The 24147-nt window shown below is 38.3% G+C and overlaps 1 protein-coding gene across 6 annotated transcripts in view; it reads right to left on the bottom strand.

Annotated features, from left to right (window-relative positions):
- The window catches only part of ctnnd2b (catenin (cadherin-associated protein), delta 2b), a 125848-nt gene that overhangs the window by 40177 nt on the left and 61524 nt on the right, over nucleotides 1-24147 (bottom strand). For 3 of the 6 annotated variants that reach the window (XM_055201992.2, XM_055201993.2, XM_055201996.2), the window contains 5 exons: nucleotides 20845-21011; nucleotides 18811-19351; nucleotides 16572-16715; nucleotides 13569-13818; nucleotides 10698-10754 (listed from right to left, as the gene is read on the bottom strand). In XM_055201992.2, coding sequence (XP_055057967.2) covers nucleotides 10698-10754; nucleotides 13569-13818; nucleotides 16572-16715; nucleotides 18811-19351; nucleotides 20845-21011 — 1159 coding nt within the window. The remainder of the gene's footprint in view (nucleotides 1-10697; nucleotides 10755-13568; nucleotides 13819-16571; nucleotides 16716-18810; nucleotides 19352-20844; nucleotides 21012-24147) is intronic. The other 3 variants (XM_055201994.2, XM_055201995.2, XM_055201998.2) reach the window with 2 other exon arrangements.

Below are 24147 nucleotides of genomic sequence, written 5' to 3'. Positions count from 1 at the left end.
TTGACGAGATATCTCGTCAATTAAGAGAAAACGCTTCCCCACCAATGACAAGATTTTCCGTCTTTCCGCAACTTATACAACCCGGAAGTAGCGCCTCACGTGAAAGAGAAAGAACTCCGTGAATGTTTTAAAGATCGCTCTGCATCTGATCTCTATCAAAAGTCCTCCGCAAAAATGAAATTATCTCAGCTTTTTGCTCAAAATTGGGTGTTTTTGAAGAACCCTACCCATGTTTGAGAGGTGATTACAAGAGAACTAATGAGGGTAGGATGAAACGTTTTTTTGTTTGTTTGAAAGCAGAGGGTCTGTTCTTTCATCTGATATATTGTTTGTTTATATATTTAAAGAAGAACATTTTCTTGAAGGCATTAAACTTTTGTGAAAATCATGAAAAATGCTGGTGCTGGCTGGCAACTTTTTTAAAAAACGCTGGCGTGGAAAGAGTTAACGTTTCAAAAAAATGCCAGATAGCGCCAACATTTTTTATGATTTTCACAAATGTTTAATGCCTTCTATATAAACATAGAACATAATAAATGAAAGAACAGACCCACTGCTTAAAAAAATATATAATAATAATAAATTACATCCTTCATTTGTTCTATTTTATCACTTTTCAAATATAGGTAGGTTTCTTGAAAATACCAAATTTTAAGTAAAAAGCTGAGATTATTGCATTTTTGTATAGGAGGTGTTGCATGGGAAACGTTTTCTCCTAATCGACAAGATAACTCTTTATTGGCAAGGAAAGATTTAGTACTGTGGACTACATTTTACATCAATGATCTACATCTTACTCTGGACTGTGCCTGCTGCGCCATGACTGCCGTTTTTATGGTTTTATCTGTCATCAGCTTGCTTTCCGATTGGGTATCGTTTTTACGTGATAATCTGTAGCGTGTGTGCACGTTCATCCTCAGGGTTTTCATTCTACCTTAAAGGACCACGCACCACAGAAAAATCTGGTAAGATAATTAGTTCAACCACGAAGACGATCAGGACTTTACCTAGGACTGTCGTAAGTGGGAAAATCTGCCCAAATTCAGCCAGATAATCTTTATGTGTGTTATGGCCTTTTTTATAACCCAACAGTTGCTTTTGTCCAATATTTACCCAACCATGGATTAAACAAACCAAATAATTTTTTGAGTGTATGTTTAAACAAATCCACATTTTAATTTGCAGTGACGGTCAAATGTCATTTCATGACCGCACACACAACACGACACTGTTAGCTAGAGGGTGATTCACTTTAAAATGCAGATATAGAGTGCATGCACAAACACACAACAAGGTCGTGTTTGTGTGATTGTTAAACATGCAGGAATGATTCAAATACATACAGCCCAGCAGTCATTAGACTACATCATTTATGATTCAAGTCAGAATAGAAATAGAAACCTTCTGGAGTCCTCATACGCATCATTAAACCTTAGTGCTGAATCATTCCCAGCAGGCTAATCCTACATAGAAACACACATATGCAGAGTGCAGTCTGGTTTTGCCCGGTGACACCATCCTCCTCTCAGGTCTGTCACTGGCAGCCAAACCATTAACCTCCCCATTATGACAATTAATGCCTGGATGAAGTCACTCCCCTAGCACAGCTCCAGTCAATGTAACTGGGGCCGCTGAAGCAGGAGTGAATTTATCATTAATCACCAAACTTGAATAAGCAGGAGCCCGGGCTTGCAAAAATTTCATGCCAAAAACCCAGAGAAAGATTTGGCTGGGAAATGACTCGTTCATGCTGGAGAGTACACAAATTTGAGCCCCTCGCGGCTCTCTGCAGGTGGGTGGTTGATCTGCTAATAAACTGTCTGTATCATAACCCTCACAGCAAGATCCATCTCCTCATCAGCACAATTAAATAAAGATCTGACTTGCGTTTAGACAGTTGGAGACAGGTGCTTGTTTTAAAACCTAGAGAGCAGCACATTGAGGCAGCATTTGAATGGGTCGGAATCGGGTGTTTTTATTGTTTTATATTGATATTTATGACGTTTGCATGCTTTTTACAGTTTTGATAGACGGGCCGCATTGAAGACATGGAACTAAAGGCCCACTGCTATGATTGGATAACAGTTTTTTTAGTAAACTAGCTTTCAATCTTTCGTCATCACATGTGGGGAATTGTTTTGAAAAGTTCTGATGTGGAAAAATGCCAGCCGAGGGATTAACCCATATATGTTCGAACCGCAAGAGGATCTATGCACAAGACCTTATGCACATACAGTAAATGCCAATCCCTTACGAAAATGAATCATGGTTTTACTACAGTTAAAACAAAATAAACATGGTTACTGTAGTAAAACCATTGTTTTGCTAATAGTAATCAATACTAGCCTGGGTTTCCCCATGCTGCCTTGCGAGCAAATTTATTCACGCTGCAAGTCTACCATGGAAACCATGGACCAATTTTTCCCCTGAAATAGGGAACCAATCACAGAACGGGGAGGGGCAGCAAGACGATGACGATGTCTATGCGTCACACCGAACCAGTTTTTTTATTTAACAGGGCAGCAGACCGAAGTTACTTTTCGATGCAGGCTTAGAGAGTTTTCTAAGTAGTTTTGAACGCAAGTTTATTTAAAAAAAGCTACTTTTGGGGTAAAACAATTTCATATCCAAGAAGGATGTGTGGATATGGCAAGACATGATAGCCACGGAGTTTTATAGGACCAACCTGTTAGGCATCGTTGTTGACGAAGTCCATTTAACTTATAAATGGTAAGTGGTACTTATTAATATCATATTGTCATTATGCCTGTAGTCTATCTACTGTGGTTGTCACAGTGCCACTAAGTTGTGTTGCTTTTCAATATCAATATACAGCTACCGGTTTAGTTGCATAGCTTTCAGCTGTGTGCACACGTACCTGATAAAAGTAGTTGACGCATGAATTTATGTCGCTCTACATACGTCATCTGGTATAATTGAAACGTTTGGCTATGAGCTACGTACAGACGCATTTGATAGACATTCGTAGGGCCTAATAAATGGCTCTGGGCATTCGTAAACCACGCTACTATATGAGACTAGTCTGGTGTAAGCCAGGCTAAATCAATACGCACAAACGGTGCAACGTCATAGAATGTCTCTGAACAGGTTCACGCCCACTTCTGGGGGAAAACAAACCAGACCCTCCACTGACCCCCGCTCAAAATAGCGCAACAAAGCAACGCTCGCACACAGCCGGCAGGCGCAAACAACGCATGAAATCACTCAGATCAAACATGTTGAGCAACTATCCGTCCACCCTGCCCGCCATAGAGCGCGAAAGACACACCAACACATTCAATTTGGTCAACACAAAAACATGTCCCCTTCATTCTCAGAGCGTCAAATTTGTGTAACAACGCTCCCTATTGGCCAGAGGTGTCTTAACCGGACATTTACTCGTACCTCATCGAGTCAACAGGGAAGCAAGTGAATGATTTTACTTCGTATTTGAAAGTTACTTCGTATTATATATTATGTCTTTATATTTAGAGTACTGAGTGCACTTTACCGTCCAGCCATACAACTAGCCTTAGTGATTTTCCAGCAATCATAGCGTTACACAAATTTGACGCTGGGAGAATGAAAGGGACATGTTTTTATGTTGACCAGATTGGATGTTTTAATGTGTCTTTCGCGCTCTATGGCAGACAGGGTGAACAGAGTGATTTCATAAGTTATTTACGCCTGCCGGCTGTGTGGGAGCGTTGCTTTGTTTCGCTCTTTTGAATGGAGGTCAATGGAGGGTCTGGTTTATTTCCCCCAAAACGGGGCGGTGAAGAAATTTACAGTGAAGTTCCCAGATGTGCCGGTAGTCCGTATACACCAAAAAACACACAAAAAACATGGTTAATTTTCATAAGGGATGCGTATAGGTGAAGTAGCAAACAACAAATCTTCAAACGCGATGGGCCTAAAAATTACCGTAAAACAACACTATAAGCGCGCATCAGAATCTATATCGCTTGACTGTGCAGCTGGCTTGACCACAGACACAATAATACCAAGGATGCTACAGCGTGTGACAGCCTGGTAAGTCCTTATCACTAACTTTGTGGTTAGAGACGGATGTTACCCACAATCAGGACATATAACGATCTCTAACAAAGCAATAGTGACACGTTAAGTGTTTTACTCACAAGAGATTGCAGCACAATTCTGTCCAGATCCAATACTGATGGAACAGCATTGCTTTTTTCTGCAAATCCAGCGTCGATCTGTGGTTTGTTCACTCAAAGTTTTACCCACGTGAGCTGAAACTTCTTAAAAACAAACTTCAACCACGCATTCCTAATATCAGATTGCGATAAAAGGTTATGCAGCAACAAGGCATTGCACAATATTTCGTAGTCTTTAACGACATGTTTGTTGATAGGACGTTATCCGGTTTGGGTAAACCAGTGGGCGGGTCTAAAGAAGTAGACGTTAACTGGAGGCGTTTTTTCGAAATAAATATACTACTACGACATAAACTAGGTACATTCCAGAACCTGCCGTTATCTGGGCTTGGTGTCAATAACAGTTTATATTTCTGTAACAAAGGACGCTTTGAGTTCTGAAAGTACGATGAACTCATATATAACAAAACTCAAGTTAAAATTGATTCCTTATTGCCCATGGATTCATACTGTAACAGAGTTGCCAGACTAGCAGCCTGAAAAAGCAGAAAAAATATAACATTTGTAAACTCATTTGATTTAGACAAACTACCCTGTTTGTGGCAGGTCTTTGTAAGGGCTTTTGTTTTGGTTCAGTCAGGTGAATCTATCTATCATCCACACGGCAGAAACATTAACACCACAAAACCCCTCTGAAGGTTTCAGAAATATCAGTCTGAATAACCCATGGAGCTGAAAGAGAAAGTGGATAAGCCCCTCATGGACCACTGAATGACGTGTGGTGTAAAAAACAGCCAAATGAGAGCATCATAAATTATGCATTCAGGATGCCTCACCGAGCATGATTATTAGAAATGGAGCTAATGGATTGATAGTTTGAAAAAGATGCAGTGTAGTAAATCTAATACAGTCTGGATGTGACACACACCAAATGATCCTGCACAAAATGGTTTCGAAAAGACTCGAAAGTCTATATTTTAGAATAAAAGCAGAATTATGTGATTTCAAAGCTTCCTTAGTATATGGCATGTTTTGCACTAAAGGTCACCTAATATAAATTATTCACTTTTGTATGTTGTTGGGATTGTGTCGCATGTGTGTGTGCACAATAGAGCTGGGTATCGATTCAGATGTTCCAGATCGATTCAATTTCGATTCACAAGCTTTCAAATCGATTTCGATTCAATTTTCGATTACGGTTCTCGGGTCGGTTTTTATATTCGATTCTTGATTCAACTCAATGAATATAGATTTAATACAAATACTATATTAATAAAAAAATAACAGTGAACAGCAGTTTACAAGTGGGTAATTAATAAAAACAAAATTAAAAGCCAAAACACTATCGTCGTTGTCTTTAATCTAAAATTACTTTTTATGTGAAGGTGACATCAACGTCGATGAAGCACCTGAAACCGCCATTTTAAGCACTGAATGAATAAATGACAGGCTTGCCTCTCGCTCCTTGGTAACAAGGCAAAAAAGAGGATGACATCTAGTGAGGAAGACTAGTAATTAGATTAACGTTAGTCTTACATTCAATGTTTGCGGAAACAAATATGAAAGTAAAAATCGATTCTGCTCTTTGAGAATCGATTTCGAATCGACCACGTAAAAAAACACAATTAATCTAAAAATTTATTTTTTGCCGAGCTCTATTGCACGACTACCATGTAATGCTAAAAATATGCTCATTGATTTTTTTTTACCTCAACAGTCTCATGGCACAAGGTGTTGGCATTTTCTAAGCAAACTGATGTCACTTTGCGCAGGCTCCGCCCACAAAGACCAAGGTTAGGTCATACTATTCTTCTGTACATGATTCATTACTGCACGTTCATTATGAACAATGAAGTAAGGTGATTGACTTATTAAAAGCGGTGTGTTTTCAGTATAGATAACAATAAACAGGGAGGGGAGCAGCAGCTCATTTGCATTTAAAGAGACACACACTAATTTTATCTGGACATCAAAAATGGGCCTTTTGTATAATCAATTATCTGTAGGGTATTCGGACATGAAACTTCAAAGGCACATTCTGGGGACACCTACTATTACAAATACTGATATATTTCATCTTGAAAAAGTGACATATTAGATGACCTGTAAAGACAGCATGCACTTGATTGTGGATTTCACAGATTTAGCAATCTTGATGATCCATGATCATGAATGGAAAATGTTCAAAAAGCATCATATGTGCTTCAAGAAAGCAAGAAAATCAGATCTATTGTACAAAAGCACAAAATGTCTTATTAGTGACGAACCGCACACAGAATCGTATGATAAGTATAATATTTTTTTATAATAATAACGCTTTGCTTTCTTCAATTAATTTTTAATCCCAGTTCTTCATTGTGTCTTCAGATCATTGAACTACAATACACATCAAACACTACAAGAACAATTGGTTTTTCATGTCATCTTTAAAGACTGCTAAATGCCACATGTTTCAAATGTGGGCAGCGCCAGCATAACTGGCACGCTGTGGGTTGGTTTGCATGCTGTACAACTAGCTTCTGGCACTACAGGCAGATGAATAGACAACTTAAGCTGAACAGAGTAAATAAGACCAGTCACCAGTCCATGTAATCGCTGAAGCTCTAGTTTGTAGCTTAGCCGCTGAAGCGTGCAAACTGCTAAAACAAACACTTTAATGAATGTAGAGCACCAGTGTCCGACCGGCTTGCTTCCTGGCTTTCCTATTCAAACATGATGGGAGCGGTGAATAAGTTTCACGTGCTCAGCACCGAAACATCACTCCCTGCGATTCTATTGTGCTACTTGCTTTTGTCTTGCAAACTGGAAAGCAGGCACTGAAATAACATATGACAGCTCAATCAAAGACGGCTCAGACACAATGAATTTTTAAACTACTCCAGTGCAACGGCTCTGACAAAAGTAGTGTTGACACGTAATGTTGGCTTATTCAGAACGACTCGTTACACTGTATACTGACAACTATTTATTTTTAAAGTGACAGATTATAGGCTGTCCGGGTATCTCAAAGAGAAGTTTCTTTATCAACCAATCAGATTAAAGAATGGGTTTGACTTGGATGGGTTTACATCAGGTTACATCATATTGGCCAGTTGTGACCCAGTCTGTGAAAACCCAGCTAAAGTGATTTTTTGTGATTAGTTTTTTTTTTTTACATAAAATCCTTCATAATGTATAGAACATTCTTTGAAAATATAATCTTGATATCTTTAATATTAAAAAGATAGTTCACCCAAAAATGAAAATTCTGTCATCATTTTCTCATCCTCAAGTTGTTCTGTAAGAATTTCTTTTTTTCTGATAAACACCAAAGCAGATATTTTGATAAATGATGGTAAGCACACTGTTAATTGTAACCATTGACTTCCATAGTAGGAAAACAATTAATATGGAAGTATTGTGATAAATGATGAAGAAGATATATAAATGTTGGTAAGCACACAGTTGACAGTATTGAATTTCATTGTATTTGTTTTTTCTACTATGGAAGTCAATGGTTACAATCAGCTGTGTGCTTACCATATTTATCAAAATATCTTTAATGTGTTCATCAGAAAAAAAGAAATTTAAAGGCGGGGTGCGTGATTTTTCAAAAACACTTTGGAAAAGGGAGTCGGGCCGAGAACCAAAACACACTTGTAGCCAATCAGCAGTAAGGGGCGTGTCTATTAACCAACATGGATGCCTGGGTTGCGTATGTGTTGGCCGGGTCTATCAAAAGAAGGTACTGATTCTATTGGGGTAGGGGCGTGCTTGTTTAGGTGATTTCAACTATCAACATTGGCTTTTAGAGATCATGCATCCCGCCTTTAAAACAACATGAGGATGAGAAAATTATGAAACAATTTACATTTTTGGGTAAACTATCCCTTTACCTAAGTAATGTCATGTCAAAGATTCAAATTATTGATTAAAATCAACCTGTGATGCTCCTAATCTCAAAATCTCACTAATACAAATGAGGTAAGTCGCGTTGCTTTAACTATTTCAACCTGTACATTTTGAGATGGAACATACAGGTAGCTATTTTCTCATCTTACAGCAGAATGAACTTGTACTGTTTTGACAGTTGTAGGAAAACCTTGGGACTCTAAAAGCTGCTAAAGATCAGATAAATATAAGTTGTGCAGCCAGCAGAGATGTGAACGTGTCACCTGTGCTTAACCCCTCTTTAGGAAACACTGACCAGCAGTGTTGATTCAGCACACAAATGCATGAATGGTTCAAAGAGGAAGCTTGCACTGTCAGCAGAGAGAAAGAGAGATGTCCAAATACATCTCTGTCACACTCAGTGACCAATTCATATCCTGACATCCAACCGGAGAGCTCAGATCAGCAGCGCAGCTCTAAACATTATTGCACTTTTTAAAAACATTTTTATGCATTTGGCAGACACTTTTCTACAAAGCGACTTACAGTGCATTACAAGGTATACAATTTTATCAGTATGTGTGTTCGCTGGGTTCAAACCCATGACCTTTTGTGCTGCTAATGCAATGCTCTACCACCTAAACTGTACAGGAGAATTATGAATGACTCTAATAATGAAACATAAGTAATTGGTTAATCAAAGAACTTAAAAAAAAATTAATTTATCTGCAATACCTTGATGAAAGAGGAAAATAATAAATAAACCTCAGTCATCTATGGTAAATGATGTTACATTAATCATTAGGTGAATGTAAAATGCAAATGTATACATAATTTACAACTGTAACCATTTTCTGACAAAATATCACATCTTAAAAAAATAATCCTTTTATTTTTTTTATATTATTTTAGCTAAAGAGCCCTGACCTGATTTTAGACCTTTAAAGGGACACTCCACTTTTTTTTAAATATTCTTATTTTCCAGCTCCCCTAGAGTTAAACATTTGATTTTTATCATTTTGGAATCAATTCAGCTGATCTCTGGGTCTGGCGCTACCCCTTTTAGCAAAGCTTAGCATAATCCATTGAATCTGATTAGACCATTAGCATCGCGCTAAAAAATAATCAAAGAGTATCAAAATTTTTCCAACTTAATTCTTGACTCTTCTGTAGTTACATCATGTACTAAGACGCAATTATATTACGCAGCAGCCGAAAATAGTCCCCTTAGTAACTTTTTTGGGCACTGCGTATATCACTGCACCTCCTGCAGCCATGTTATGGCAGCAAAGTCCTTGATTATTATGCCAGAATGAGAGTATAGTTCCTAGCCATATCTGCCTAGAAATTGCAACTTTTAATTTATTGTCGGTCTTAGTTCACGATGTAACTACAGAAGAGTCAAGTGTTAAGTAGGAAAAATATCGAAACTCTTTGGTTATTTTTAAAAGCGATGCTAAATGGTCTAATCAGATTCTATGGATTGTGCTAAGCTATGCTAAAAGTGGTACTGCCAGACCCGGAGTTCAGCTGAATGGATTCCAAAATGGTAAATGTTTAACTCTAGAGTTGGGAAATGAGTATATTTGTCCCTTTAACACTCTAAAATAATGCTGGGTTGTTTCAACCCAACATGGTATGTTCTCAATTTCAGGCTTGTGCACAATTCAGAATTTAATTGAGAATGACTCCTAAATTCCAATTCAATTCTTGAATTGGAATTGATGTCAAAAACAGGATCTAGAATTACAATTCGAATTTGAATTAAAGGAAGCAGAATTGCAATTCAATAGAAATTCAAAGAAATTCATATACATATTATATAGTAAGTGAAGTGTTAAAAATGAAGCTGTCAGTATATGTCAGATATGATTGCATTACATATTCTATAAATTATATTAATTTGAACAACTTGTACAGATTACATTAACAGGAAATGTTTTCCCCCAGCAATGTTAAAAACTCTAGAGACATAACAAATAATTAAGTTTGATTTTTCCACTTCCTGTCATTCCAATTCCAATTCAAATTCAACTTCCTGTTGGGCGGAGTCAATTCAATTCAAATTCCAATTCATGAATTGAATGGAGGCCAATTCTGAAATTCTGAATTGTGCACAAGCCTGCTCAATTTATTATTGCATTACTATGTGGTACACAATGACACAACCACTGTTGTTGCTTGCATTGAAAAGGTTACACAACTAAGGACAATAATGTTAAATAAAGGTTAAAAAAGTAAAATAACCATGCTTTAACATAAAATGATAACAAAACAATGAATAACAACACAACAGGAGAAACACACACACACACACGCACAATGTGATGCTTTGCAGCAATGGACAAACTCCGGTCACCTATGCAGTCTGAACGTCTGCTTCTCTCTTTCTATTACTCTATTCTCTGACCAATCTAAAAATGACTTTGGCTTTTACCACACATTAAACTCACTGTGGATGAATGAAGGCCTTGCACTTACAGTACATATTGAAGCACACCGTGAAAATGTTGGAAGGAAATCCATACAAAAAACAGCAAATTTGTAGCGTCTCAACCTGCGCTACCCTTTCTAATGAAAAAGTAAAGCTTATCTCAACACAGTAATAAAGTACATCTAATTGAGTCATGCTGCCCTTATATGATGTTGAGTAGAGAGGAGAAAAGTGCTTTGTAAATGAGGAGTAGAAATAAATAAATGTTGGATTACTTTGTCATTCTTTGCTCGGCTTGATTTTGATTCCAGAGAAGGAATTCAGGGTCGTACCTATCAGGAGACAGGCAGAGAAAGAGAAAGGGTAGGTGTCTAGCACAAAGCGATGTCACATTTAAAAAAAATACGTATTTATGTTTAACTGTCTTTTACTGTTGCTGCATGAACATATTACACACTTGCATTTGACTCTTGCATGCACTACAAACTTGATTTCTTGCTGGTTTTTATTAAAGAGGGGTCTCACATAATTAAAAAAGTTCATCATTTATATTTTGTTGTGTTATGCAACTACTTTCTGGGTAGTTTATCACGCTGCCTCAACATTTAAACATTTTATAGCTGGCTATCAGATTTATAATGTTGGGTAACAACTGTAATTTTCACACTTACTACACAAAAACCCAACAATACTTGGATTGTGGTCTTTGTTGATGCTATAGTTGTTGTTTGTTAAGGCAGAACTGGCCTTTGGAGATGGTAGTAGTTGATTTGTGGGCAGGACCAGTTAACAAGAGTACTGAAATACAACAACATGTTGAATAAAAACAGAATACTCTAAATTCATCAAACTATTAAAATGAAGCAGCTCACATTTAAAGACAATAATGAATCTGAATCCCGAATTTACCTTAGAGGTGCACTGGTTATACTACCTTGTGAATATACACCCTTTTTTTAAATATAATTTTTATTTTGTTGATAAGTTTATGGCTACAGAAATGTGGCCGGTATGGTTGCCAGACCCACCCTTTAATATACCAAACATTAGTAAGTGAACCAAAGAGAAAAGACAATGTTTTCATACAGTTGCATTTGTTTGCAATGCATCACACTTCATACCACCTCCACCATAACCACTAGCAGTGAAAGACATGAGAGAGAAACAAAAAAGTGAGGGATAAACAAAAGGGATGACAAGAAATCAACCAAAAGATTAAATCGGCAAGCAAACCAAAAAAAAAAGAAAAAAAGGAAAAAGTCCTACTTCAGTTAACATTTAAAGAGATGGTTGTCAATGGCCTCTCAGCACATCAAATTAATGTCACACGATAAAGCCAAAAATATGCTTAATATTTAAAGATAGAGTGGAAAAGGTGGAACTGACTACATGTACCTCGATGTAAAACCATGCGGGATCATTCCTGAAGAATGTTTACTATTATGAGAAATGGCTCATAGAGCTTGGTGAGTAATAAGTATACACAGGACGTGAGGTCATGTTAAATCTGAGTCATGCTATACGGTGCCTTCATTGACAACCTGTGCATGTGAAGCTCTATTTCACTTGTTAATCATACAGTGTGACTATTGGCAGTCAGTACAGATATGGGCACATTCCACAAACACAGTACAAAATATGGTGTGAATCTTTAAAAAAAAATCTTTAAAAAAAAGTACACAGTTTAAATTAGTACCTCAGAAGTATATGTTGGTATTAAAAAATGCATATTATGGTGCTTTTTCATTGGATAGTACGGCATGTTACGGCTAACTTTTGGGGGGTTTTCCACTGTGCACAGTATACTGTAAATACACAGTGTAGGGGAGAGCGGGGGCGAAAGTAACATTTTTTAGAAAAACGTAATTTTAAAAGATAATGTTATAGACAAAGATATATTTTTGATAAGTGTGGTCTATCAATATCAGGTGGAATTATATAAGAATGTAAAACGACTTCAGTATAATTTCACTTTAAACATAAGTAGTGAATTGTTACTTTCGACCCCACCTGCAAGGACGAAAGTAACACAACAAAACAAGATTTTTGTGTCACACTTGTTTTTATTAAATATACATGACTAAGACCTCGTTAATATGTTGATGCAAACATATTTTGTAATTTTTCTTAGTAAAAAATAATGAAATTACATTTTCATTTAAAATGTTAGTTTTTTCAAATGTTTAAGCAACCAACAGTACAAACTTAAATTGTTGAGAATAAAAAACAGTTTGAACACTATGAAAATGAAATTAAATCAAATTAGAATAATATAAATTTTCAACATATACAACAGTATTAGCAGCGGGACAAAAGTAACAGGTGTTACTTTCGTCCCGACAGGATCTCCTCACATTTAAACACTTTTATTTTGAAAAACTCATAGACGTCAAACTTCAGGATGTGTTATGCAAGGTTCACACCAGACGCGGTAGACGCGGCAAAGACGCATTGACATTAGGCATCTAGGCAAGGATTTCCGTGCCGCGTTAACCAATCAGGACCTTGCTGTAGTAGTGACGTGATTACAGGAAGTGAGCGGAGTCTCAGCGGAGTCGCAGAATCTCATCCCATGACGCAAATTTCCGCGTGAATGTCTCGAACGACTAGAACTTCACACGCAGTTTTCATGTGCGAATGAAGCGAGTGAATTTAATATTTAAGCATCCAACTACGTACGAATAGCGCTTTTTTTGCCGCCTCTACCGGTGGGAATGCACCATTAGAGCACTAAATAACCTGCAGATTGATCAGTACTTTAACACATGAAACCAGAAACACAACGCGTTATAAGAACAAAATGACCGCTTTAGGAATTAACTTATCATGGTTAAAAACACCTTTCTGGATCTACACGCAAAAAACGGTGCGTAAATAACGCAATATTTGTCAGCTCTGTCAGGGATTGCGTGCCTAAGATGCTGTCATAGTTTGGCATGCAAATATTATCAGGGTTTGTAGAAAATCGCTTTGTTACTTTCGTCCCGCGTTACTTTTGCCATGGTTCTCACCTACTTTAAAAAACTTAAAATACATTTAAGACACCAGATTGTACCATATATGGAATGTGCCTCTTATTCCCACTAGCTGGGAGAGATATCCATGTGCACTTTTCTCAAGATGCAGTAGCCAGTGGGAAGACTTACCTGGGATCCTTCTGGATGCTGTCTACAGATGGTGACCTGACCAGCGTGGGCTCCGGAGGCAAAGCAGGCCCTGATTTACTGTAGGGTGAGTCTGTGGAGGGGCAGAACTGGAGAGTGCGGTAGGGGTTGGCATAGTCTGCGGTGGAGGCGCCGGGACCGGTGGCGTATCCAGCGCGGGGAAAGGTTCCTGTGGCGTTTTGGCTTCCTGTGCGCTGCAAGGGTATGGGGTCAACACCAGGAGAGGAGGGAGCTATGGCAGGAGAGTAGGGACAGAGTAGAAAGTTCACGACCTGCTCACAAAACTGGTTCATTGGATCTTTAGGCGCAGCAAAAGGTGTTAAACATTACCCCGTGCCCAATGTGAAAGAAAAGGTTTTACATTAAAATGAAAGGATAGGGAGGAGAGAAGGAGCAAAACAGGACAAGAAGCACATTAAGCCATAAAATAATGTTAACAACCTGACCGTAATGATAGGTCTTCAGTTGATGTTTTATTTGCTTGTCTGAGTGTCAATGGAAAGTGTTTTTTATGTTTGGCAAGCTTTTGTTCATATTTGAATAGCTACCCAGAAACCCACACGGAGTGCTGAGTATCCTGACTGTTGAGCTTTCCAGCTGACTGGAGCTCAGAGCAAAGCTTTAAACATGTTAAACGGCAGTCACATGCTAATTTTTCGTTGCAAAGCTTTAGGAACGGTGCACCCAAAAATGCCATCGTCTACAGTATATACTCTCATGTCATTCCAACCCTATATTATGCTTTTTTCAGTTTAACACATTTAGAGACATTTTGCAGAATGTTTACGCCTTGGCATACAATGAATGCAAACAAAACGGGCTACAGTGCTAACATTTCTCTCACATTTACACACAAGAAAGGCCCAATGGTGAGCTTGAAGGAATGTTTGAAAGCTTCATTTTGAGGGTGTATAAAGAGAATTGTACTTTAAAAAAAAACTGGCCCCCCTTGATAAAAGACTTATTTATGCTTTCTTATGTTTTTGTCCTCTATATCCTGTCTAAACACTCCTTCTCCTTTGTAGTAAAGGGACTGCTGGTTCCAAAAGCGCAAGAATCTTAACTGTACGTTACTATAGAGTGCTTCATCGGGCGCACATGCAGTGATGCGTCTGGTCCGAACTTATGTCCGGTTTTTGTTTGTTTATTGGTCTGACTAGTTGCTGAAACGGAACTCTTAAACAAATACCTCGTCGAAAATAACAAATGTTTTGTGTTCCTATGTAATCTACGTGTTGTTTATTTTGCTTGTTATATAAATAAACTACTTTAAAAGGACTTTGTTGTTATTTATTCTTCGCAGAGTTTACCAGAAGTTACGTGATGACCACGAAAGCCTCGTGCTTATGTTGTTACTGCTGAAACCGTCTATACAGGGGTGCGTTTCCCGAAAGCATCGATAGCCAACTACTGTCGTAAGTTTTGTCGTTACTAACAAAGTTCAATGATATGGTGTTTCCCGAAACCATACTTCAAACGAACATTCACAAGCTGCATCGCAAGCTTGTGTGGTTTGAACGACAGCTCTTTACCTGTCGTTAGAAGCATAGTTCCTTATTATTATAATATGTAGACTTACGTTGATCATGCTTTTGAACAAAATAAGCAAAAAACATGTAGTACAGATTATATCCATCATTCTAAATATATAAAAATGTTATTTTACATCTTTAAGTTTGTAAACAGAATTAAAGCGCTGCTTCTAAAACTGCGCATTTGCGCAGAACTACGAGCTTTAAGACCCTGGGGAATCCCGGCGAGGAGTGACGTAAGAGGGAACTTGCGTGTGAATTAATTATCTTGAAAATAAACAACAGATAACTAAATCACGATAACAAAATCAGTCTTCTGATGCAATATATGTTATTTACAGCAGTAATCTGACATTAAATCGATTTGCATAGATTAATTAGTACTTCACCTCCCACGTGACATCATCAACTATGTTGTTAAACCAACATGGTTCAAATGACGAATGTGTGACAAAGTTACTATGTCACAGTCGTGACAAGGTAGTTCGTTTCTCCAACTGTGAATCGTACTATGGTGGTTTACTATGTCGTACTATGAGCGAGTTACGTCGTTGTTCGGGAAACGCACCCCAGGATGCGTTTTAAGGTTACAAAACTTCAAATTTCAGCAAAATTGAACTAGCTGGTTTTAAAAATGTGTAAAAATAGGTTTAAAACAAACTTTCTTGTAGTAACGCAGCACCCATATACTGTAGCAGAGCAGGACACAAGGCTTGGTTATTGTACTTGAGGTGATTTTGAGATTCAAATTTTATTTTATTTTATTATAAATAAATTTCAGTCTTTTTCTTACACAAAGCACAGTCTCAGAAGAATAACAGGGTTGTATGGCCACTATTCTACTACTACTACTACTACTAATACTACTACTACTACTACTACTCTTATGGTGCTTTTGTCATTTTGACAGACCACTTTTCCTTTTGCATTCAACGGTAAGGAAAAGTCAAACGAGGTTGGAAAATGAGCGTGAGTAAATTACCCACTGAAGGGAAATTTTACTTAAGATTGTTAGGTAAAAGCGCAGAAGCACATTAGACTGAAAAAGTTTTGATCTATGTGCAGAAAATTGTTTTTACAAAGATTATGTAGACATGGATTTTTATTTAAAAACGTAGTCATTTTGTGTAGATATGCCATAAAATCTTTTTAATGACGTTTTAACCATAAAATTGTTGTAATGATATACAACAGCATATTCAGCTGAACAGATAATAACAGATATAAAACCTTTATAGCAAAAGCGTGACACTATCTGATAGTATAAAGTGATGATGTCTGGCTGCTTGTCGCTTTTAATTAGGCAATTGGGAATGCATTATGATTTTGAACAAAATAAAAGAAAAAAGCCTTTTCATAAACACACCTATACTGAAATCTCATTAAACTTCCATAGTATAAGATAGAAGGGTTTTTCTCAAATAGTTTTTAAACCTGCTAACTGGTGTCTTACTTTGGCCTTGGTTGAAGTTCCTCAAAGGAGCCTTCTGGTAGACTCTGTCCTCGTAAATGGGGTCGATGTGGTGTTCAGGAGACTGCAGGGGTCTAAGCTCAGAGCCCAGGTGACTGTGCTGACTGCTGTATGAACCTCTGGATCCTAAATCGGGCAGAAAGTCAAAGCTCTAAACAGGTTTGTATGTGTGGCATCCATACAGAAGTGAGCATCTCTATGCTAGGGCAGAGCCCTTGAAGCAGGGTTCCCACACCTTAGTTAACTTCAAATTCAAGGACCTTTCAAGACTTTTCAGATCCAATACCCTCAAATTCAAAGACTAAATGTGGGGACACATTTAAGTGAGAGCAAGGTTACATCGAGCTACTCTTTAAGATATATTGTGACAGTTCCCTTTCGAGGGAACTCGCGCTGCGTCACTTCGCAGCGTCACTTTGTGGACGCTTCCAGGGGTAAGTGCGTCTGAATGTGTATATCAAATTCAACAAATGGTGAGGCTTAACGACAAAACGCCAGTAAGTATATCGCTATCTGAACTATTCCCAAAGTCGGCGTTACAGGGACGCAGCAAGTATAGCACGGGAGACGCAGCGTCTCGTTCCCTTCTCAGGGAACAAGTTACATATGTTACCTGGGATGTTTTCATGTGTCAAACACAACTATGCAAAAAAGCATTTTAAGCGAACAATTTAGCATGTGCTTAAAAAGTCTAGAATTTTTATGATATTATCCTACACTACACAGTGAATAATATGGATTTTTTTCCAGAAAACCTCTTGCATAAAATAGATTCAAGCACTTTCAATGACCTGTATCTATGTATATATATTTTCAAAAACTTCCCAGGGCCTTGAATTTTTTCCCCCAAATTCACAAACTTTCAAGGACCGCTGGGAACCCTGTAAGTGAGCTGCTTAAGGCCATAGGGGATTTATGCGCAACGTCCGAATTCATAGTTTTGAAAAACAGTAGGCGCAAAGTACCCGAATGACCTACTGCTTCAGACAATATCCTGAAGCGTTCATTCGATGGACATCCCCTTAGAGGAGATATCCAATGACGAAAAAGAAGGAGAGACGTTGTTTTATTCAAAAATGTTGGAAAGCGGTAACGTGCCTCTATTCAAATGCAAATACATATATTAAACAGCTGTCATTTGTGGTTAATTTGCTTGTTTAACGTCATTCCTGTTAATTACCAACTTGTTGTTATGACGACATACTATGTCACGTGACGTATCAACATGCCTGACCAACGACCATCGGCAGAATCTCCGCTTAATCTCCTTATCCGTTTCAATGTGTGTATATATCCCAAGGGTTTTCCCCTCCTAGGACTTTTTTTAATTCCCCGGCTTAAAGTCCGGGTTTTTTTCTCCTAGGGGGTTTTTCAACCCGGGGAGGCAGCCTTCTTGGGCTTAGCACCCTCTTCTATACGTTACATTAGTAATACGTTCGCTTATAATGTTGATTTTCTGTGCTTTTCCCTGCTTCTATTAATGTAAAGCTGCTTTGATACAATTACCAAATTGTGAAAAGCGCTATATAAATAAAATTGAATTGAATTGAACATGGTGGATGTAGTACGTCCGAATTTGTTCATACTATCCATATTAATACTACATAGTATCGACTGTTTTAACAATCTAATTCAGTACCTACTGTCACAGTATGCAATCTCGAACGCATGGATGGTGTCATGTGTACGTTTGGATCTCCCTTGTCGAAGTGACCGAAAGACCAATTTCTAATTTTAATCGAAAGATTTCAGGACTTCAGTCTCCTCAAAAAAGCTCAAGATGTGTTTCGTGCACATCTTTCGTAACACTAAACACTGACTGATGCCTGAAGAAGACATTTAGTTCTGAAAAATGTTTTGTTTGCAATTTTGTGTACATATTTCCTGTGTTTTCTGTATCTTATTAAAAAGAGTGAAAAATAAATATGGATGGACATTAAAACTTTGCTAAAACAACAAAGCTGGTGCTGTACTGTATGATTAAACACATGAAACTATTTCAGCAAATAAATAGTCAATTTACATAAGTTAACAGAGTTTGAGTGTAAATATACTTGGAAACCACTTTTCATTACAACAATGGTGTCAAATATTTCCCTGATCCATCTGTCTGATGATATCAAACAATTGCTAAGTGTGAAAAATTACCAGCATTATCGCTTCTGTGCGCTAATTGTGACGCAGCAAAACGGAGACATTATTTCCTGCGAAGCATACTGACCTGCCAGACTGCCAGGCCTCTGGAGTGTGGCGTTGGCATACAGATCGTGAGAGATCTTGTACTGATCAGTGGAGTGAAGCATGCGCTTGGTGGGAGACAGAGTGGCGTAGCTTCCCACCGCAGCGCTTAGCTGGTGTAACGGAGATGAGCCGGAGGTGTTGCCCGGTCCCCCGGCCATGTGCAAAGGCGAAGAGGACGACCCTCCTGCTGCCATGTTGATGGGCGAGCTGGTGCTGTAGGACTTGGCCAGCCGGCTCGGAGACTGCTTGGGCGAAGAGACCCGCGCCAGAGTGGCGTAGCTGGGCATGTCGGAGGCCGAGCCCAGCCTCTGGAGTTTGGAAGGGGAGCCCAAAGCCTGCATGGAAAAGGGAGAGCTCACTCGCTGCGCTGGTAGAGTGAAGCAGGAATAGTTTATAGGGGCTGTTGGCTGATCGTCAGGCATGCGGATTGCACTGCCATGACTCTGGTCAAAGGAGTCTCGAGAATGGGCCCGGGAGGCTGTCTCTCTGGCAGCCAGCTGGGCGACACGATTAGACGTCACCTGGAGGTAAGTGACATGTAAAGAGCTAGAAGTTCAATCGACTAGGAGCTAAGTGATGGTGACCGAAATTACATTTTAAAGGGACGAAGGGTCTCCTTATAAAATCAATTCACATGTTTAATGGGCCATTCACACTATAGATGATAACTATAATTACATAAAATATATAGAATTGTTAAATAATTAATAATTTATGATTTATAAAACTTTAACTATTAAAAAAGTAAAAATATAGTTTTAAAAATCGTTAAAAATCTTTCAAAATTAAAGAGAATAGCTACGTTTTCACCACAACTATACCAATAAAGACGATATCGTTGGGAATCAGTTTCTGAATTTTTTTCCAGCTGATAAACAATAAACCATCGACAGCCAATCAAAATTATTCAAATTTAAAGTGCCGAAATGGCAATTTTTTTAAAGATGGTTTAAAGAAAGTGGATACCTGGAAAACAATAGGTATCCACCAGTAAAGGTAAAAGATTTGAATTATGTGGCGCACAATTAAAGAGATAGTTCACCCAAAAATGAAAACAATGTCATTAATGACTCACCCCCATGTCGCTCCAAACTCGCAAGACCCCCGTCCATCCCCAACACACAGTTCAAGATGCTCCATATCTAGTCCGAGAGCCCGTTGACCCCCCATTGAAAATCCACGCACGGCACACTGTCCATGTCCAGAAAGGCAACAAAAACACCATCAAAGTAGTCCATGCGACACCAGTGGGCCAGCCAGAATGTGCTGAAGCATCGAAAATACATTTTGGTCCAAAAATTACGACTTTATTCAGCATTGTCTTCTCTTCTGGTTCGGTTGTAAAATGCGTGCACGAGACTGCAGTGATGCGGAGGACGTGTTATCCTCAGACATGTTTGCAAAGTTTTTTATTTCAAACTTACAGCGTGCGTCTCCTTAGACTGTAAAGAAGCCCTGGTGTACAAAAAAAAAACAGCTGGGGCGCACCACATAACACGTCAGCCGTGTCACTGCAGTCACGTGACTTTAGTCTCACGCATGCGCTTCGCAACAGACGCGGAAGGGAAGACGGTGCTGAATAGAGTCGTGGTTTTTGTTATTTTTGGACCAGGATTTGTTTTCGATGCTTCAACACATTCTTACTGACCCACTGGTGTCGCATGGACTACTTTGGTGATGTTTTTATTGCCTTTCTGGACATGGACAGTACCGTACATAGATTTTCAATGAGGGGTCAGCAAGCTCTCGGACTGAATGTAGAACATCTTGAACTGTGTTCTGGGGATGAGCGGAGGTCTTGCGAGTTTGGAACGACATGAGGGTGAGTCATTAATGACGTTGTTTTCATTTTTGGGTGAACTATCCCTTTATTATAGTGAATTAATACAACGTTAACATTATCGTTATCATCCAGTGTTGTGAACGCTTATACAGTTATCGCTAACGCTAAAGTGTGAATGGCCCTTAACACAAGGAACAATGTCAGCATTAATACAAATAGATGAATCCCCACCTGGTTGTAGCTATGTAAGACTCCTCCCACCTGAACACCTCGAGGAGGCTGGGAGGCCGTCAGGTCGCCGAGGGCCAGGGTCTGGTTGCTATGGTAACTAACTGGATATGGAAAAGCGCCTTCTTGATTATTAAGCTGCAAAGCACTCTGAGAGAGTATGCCTGGTCCTGTGAAGGGACAAAAATGAAACTACACGTGAGCAAATGGAAACAATTTGCAATCCTAATTGCGTTTGCAAAGCAGCGTTACATTGATATTATTGTTTTACATACAGACTGCACTTGAATTTTGCTTGGGGGATCATTTCAGCCTTACATTTTAAAAACTTATAGATAAAGGTTTGATTTCTATTGGTAGACCGTTCAGCTTTTTAAAATGTATCATAACATTTGCATAATACATTGCAATTAGTCTTCATCCATGCATCTACAGTTTATGTGTGCAGTTGACTGAAAACAAAGGCGTGTGCGCCATGTCAGATGGATTCAAAGCCCAAGACCCATCAGTAAACCTTTAACACTGCTTTTTGATATCTTGCAAGCCCTGTTATATCAGTTTAAACCAGTCTAAGCAGACTTGCTGGTCCTAGCCGGTCTCCCAGTTTTAGAGCAGTTGTCAGCTCGTTCCATTAGTTCAAACCACTTTCAGTAAGTCTAGCAAAGCAGCCAGTTTAAACATTTCTCTTTATTAGGGATATGATTCCCATAAGCCTTTATGACAATGGTTAATTGCTTTACCATGCTGTTACCTTCCTCCAGCCTTTCCTCTGTTTAACTTCCCTTTTAACCGCTCATTATTTCAAGCCTCGCAGTGAGTAAATGGTCAGAATAGACATGCATAGTTAATCACTGCTGGAAGACATTCATTGAGCAGACGTTCAGAAAAATTGGCTCAGCGCGAACCGAAATCAAAATTTTTCTTCCTCACACTGCACTCTTGTCCTCTAACTGCACCATATGGAAACATATCAGCTGTATGCATGAAGAGAGACATTTAGATTCTGTTTCATCTCTGACGGCCTGCTAAGTCAAACGTGATGGTGTTTAGTTTGCTTTAAAGCGTAGCTCATTCCCGCACGAACACATTTCCTCCGGTGTCTGACAGCACAGATAAATGTTGCATCTTCTGAAGAGATGCCAGTTTCAAGTGGTTGTACTAACTGAGCAATGAAGTAAAGTATTTTTACAAGCCTCAACATGGTGTAAGATGAAAAAACAATACGAAATGTCTGATCGTGGCGAGATTTAATCTTATTTTAGCAAAAACTTCAATTATATTTTCATCTGGTTTTGTACTAAAAAACAATAACAGGCCATAGAAATAAAAGAATGCCAATAAAGGTTTGCAGTCTATAATCCCATTTACTCACATGCTCAACCACATACCTGTATAGTAAATCTGAGTTACTAAAGCCACTGAAGATGATAACTGGGTTATTTCAGATGACCCAGTAATATCAGAAACAACCCAAGTGTGGTTATTGAAAATGGCTGGGGTTTACTACAGTGACCACTTTATCCACTATCAGATTCAAACAGGCACATTTACAGTGAGACCCGAGTGTTCATAAATGTATAATCAGACTTATGGTCCTTCTCCAGTCTCAACCCAAGCATCTCGGGCATCTTAAAAGTCCATTTGCTGTCATATAAAGTGCCTGTGCGGTGTACAATCTATGTCCAGGTGGCTGGCGGTCACTTATCTGTTTGGGAAGTGGGGTTTTATCTCCACACTACATGACCTGCATTTCAGATCAGAGCCAATAAATATTTGATCAGAGTTTTCTATATTTATACCTGACCACCTCACAACAGAGTCGAGTAAACATATACAACAGCCAGGTACTGTATCTGTTTTGTAAGATGGTTCATTAAAACCACTAAGGGTCTGTACTAATGTGAAGTGTTAAACAGTTTCTTACTAAATTAACCATGGTTTTAATACAAATTGCCACACTTTATATTACAAGATTAGTCCATTTAAAAATAGATAATTCCAGATAATTTACTCACCACAATGTCATCCAAAATTTTGATGTCTTTCTTTGTTCAGTCGAGAAGAAATTATGTTTTTTGAGGAAAACATTCTAGGATTTTTCTCATTTTAATGGACTTTAATTAACCCCAACACTTAACACTTAACTCAACACTTAACAGTTTTTTAATGGAGTTTCAAAAGACTATAAACAATCCCAAATGAGGCATAAGGGTATTATCTAGCAAAACGATTGTCATTTTTTGACAAGAAAAATAAAAAATATGCACTTTTAAACACAACTTCTCGTCTATCTCCGGTCCTGTGAAGCGCCAGCTCGACCTCGTGTAATTGCGTAATGACGTGGAAAGGTCACGTGTTACTACTGTATATGAAATTCACATTTGCGGACAATTTTAAACAATAAACTGACACAAAGATATTCATTATTATCATTCCACATACAACAACGTCTTAACGGTCCTCTTTCTCCACCCTTGTAAACACTGGGCGGAGTTTCGCATTCGTCATCCGTGACGTGATGACGTATTGCGTGAGGTCGCGCAGGCGCATCACAGGACCGGAGATAGACGAGAAGTTGTGGTTTCAAGTGCATATTTTTTATTTTTCTTGTCAAAAAAGACAATTATTTCACTAGATAAGACCCTTATGCCTCGTTTGGGATCATTTAGAGTCTTTTAAAACTCTGTTTTAAAAAAATGTTAAGTGTTGAGTTAGGTGTTGGGGTCCATTGAAGTCCATTAAAATGAGAAAAATCCTGGAATTTTTTCCTCAAAAAAACATAATTTCTTCTCGACTGAACAAAAAAAGACATCAACATTTTGGATGACATGGTGGTGAGTTAATTATCTGGATTTTTTTAGAAAATCGACTAATCCTTTAAGGGTCTTCTATCATGAACTTGCATGAGATAAAAAGCATTCAATACATTGCATGTATCGTTCATGCATGTAGTTCAGGGTGGGTTTGGGGTTAGCGGTGGGTTTAGGTTTAAGGTCAAGAGTGTAATTAAACGCAGATACATTAAATGTGAGTATAATGTAACAACATGTATGTATGTAAACAATCAATCATTTCAGCGTATACATCTTTTATTATGTAAGTACATAATAGTTAATGACACCTTATATAAGTTGTGACCAACCAGGTTTATTACTATAATAAAACCATGACCAATTTGCATAAGGGTCTGCTGTGTAAATGTAATGTTGTAGTTTAAAACTACATCTACTTGTGTATGTATGTGAAAGGTAAATGTGCAGTTACTTTTGTTCATTTGGATGTTTTTAGATTAGGTTACCTGGCAAA

Source organism: Misgurnus anguillicaudatus, chromosome 2 (assembly GCF_027580225.2).
Source record: "Misgurnus anguillicaudatus chromosome 2, ASM2758022v2, whole genome shotgun sequence".
NCBI lineage: Eukaryota > Metazoa > Chordata > Actinopteri > Cypriniformes > Cobitidae > Misgurnus > Misgurnus anguillicaudatus.
The sequence above is the reverse complement of the archived record's forward strand: the minus strand, read 5'-3'. Positions and strand labels throughout refer to the sequence as shown.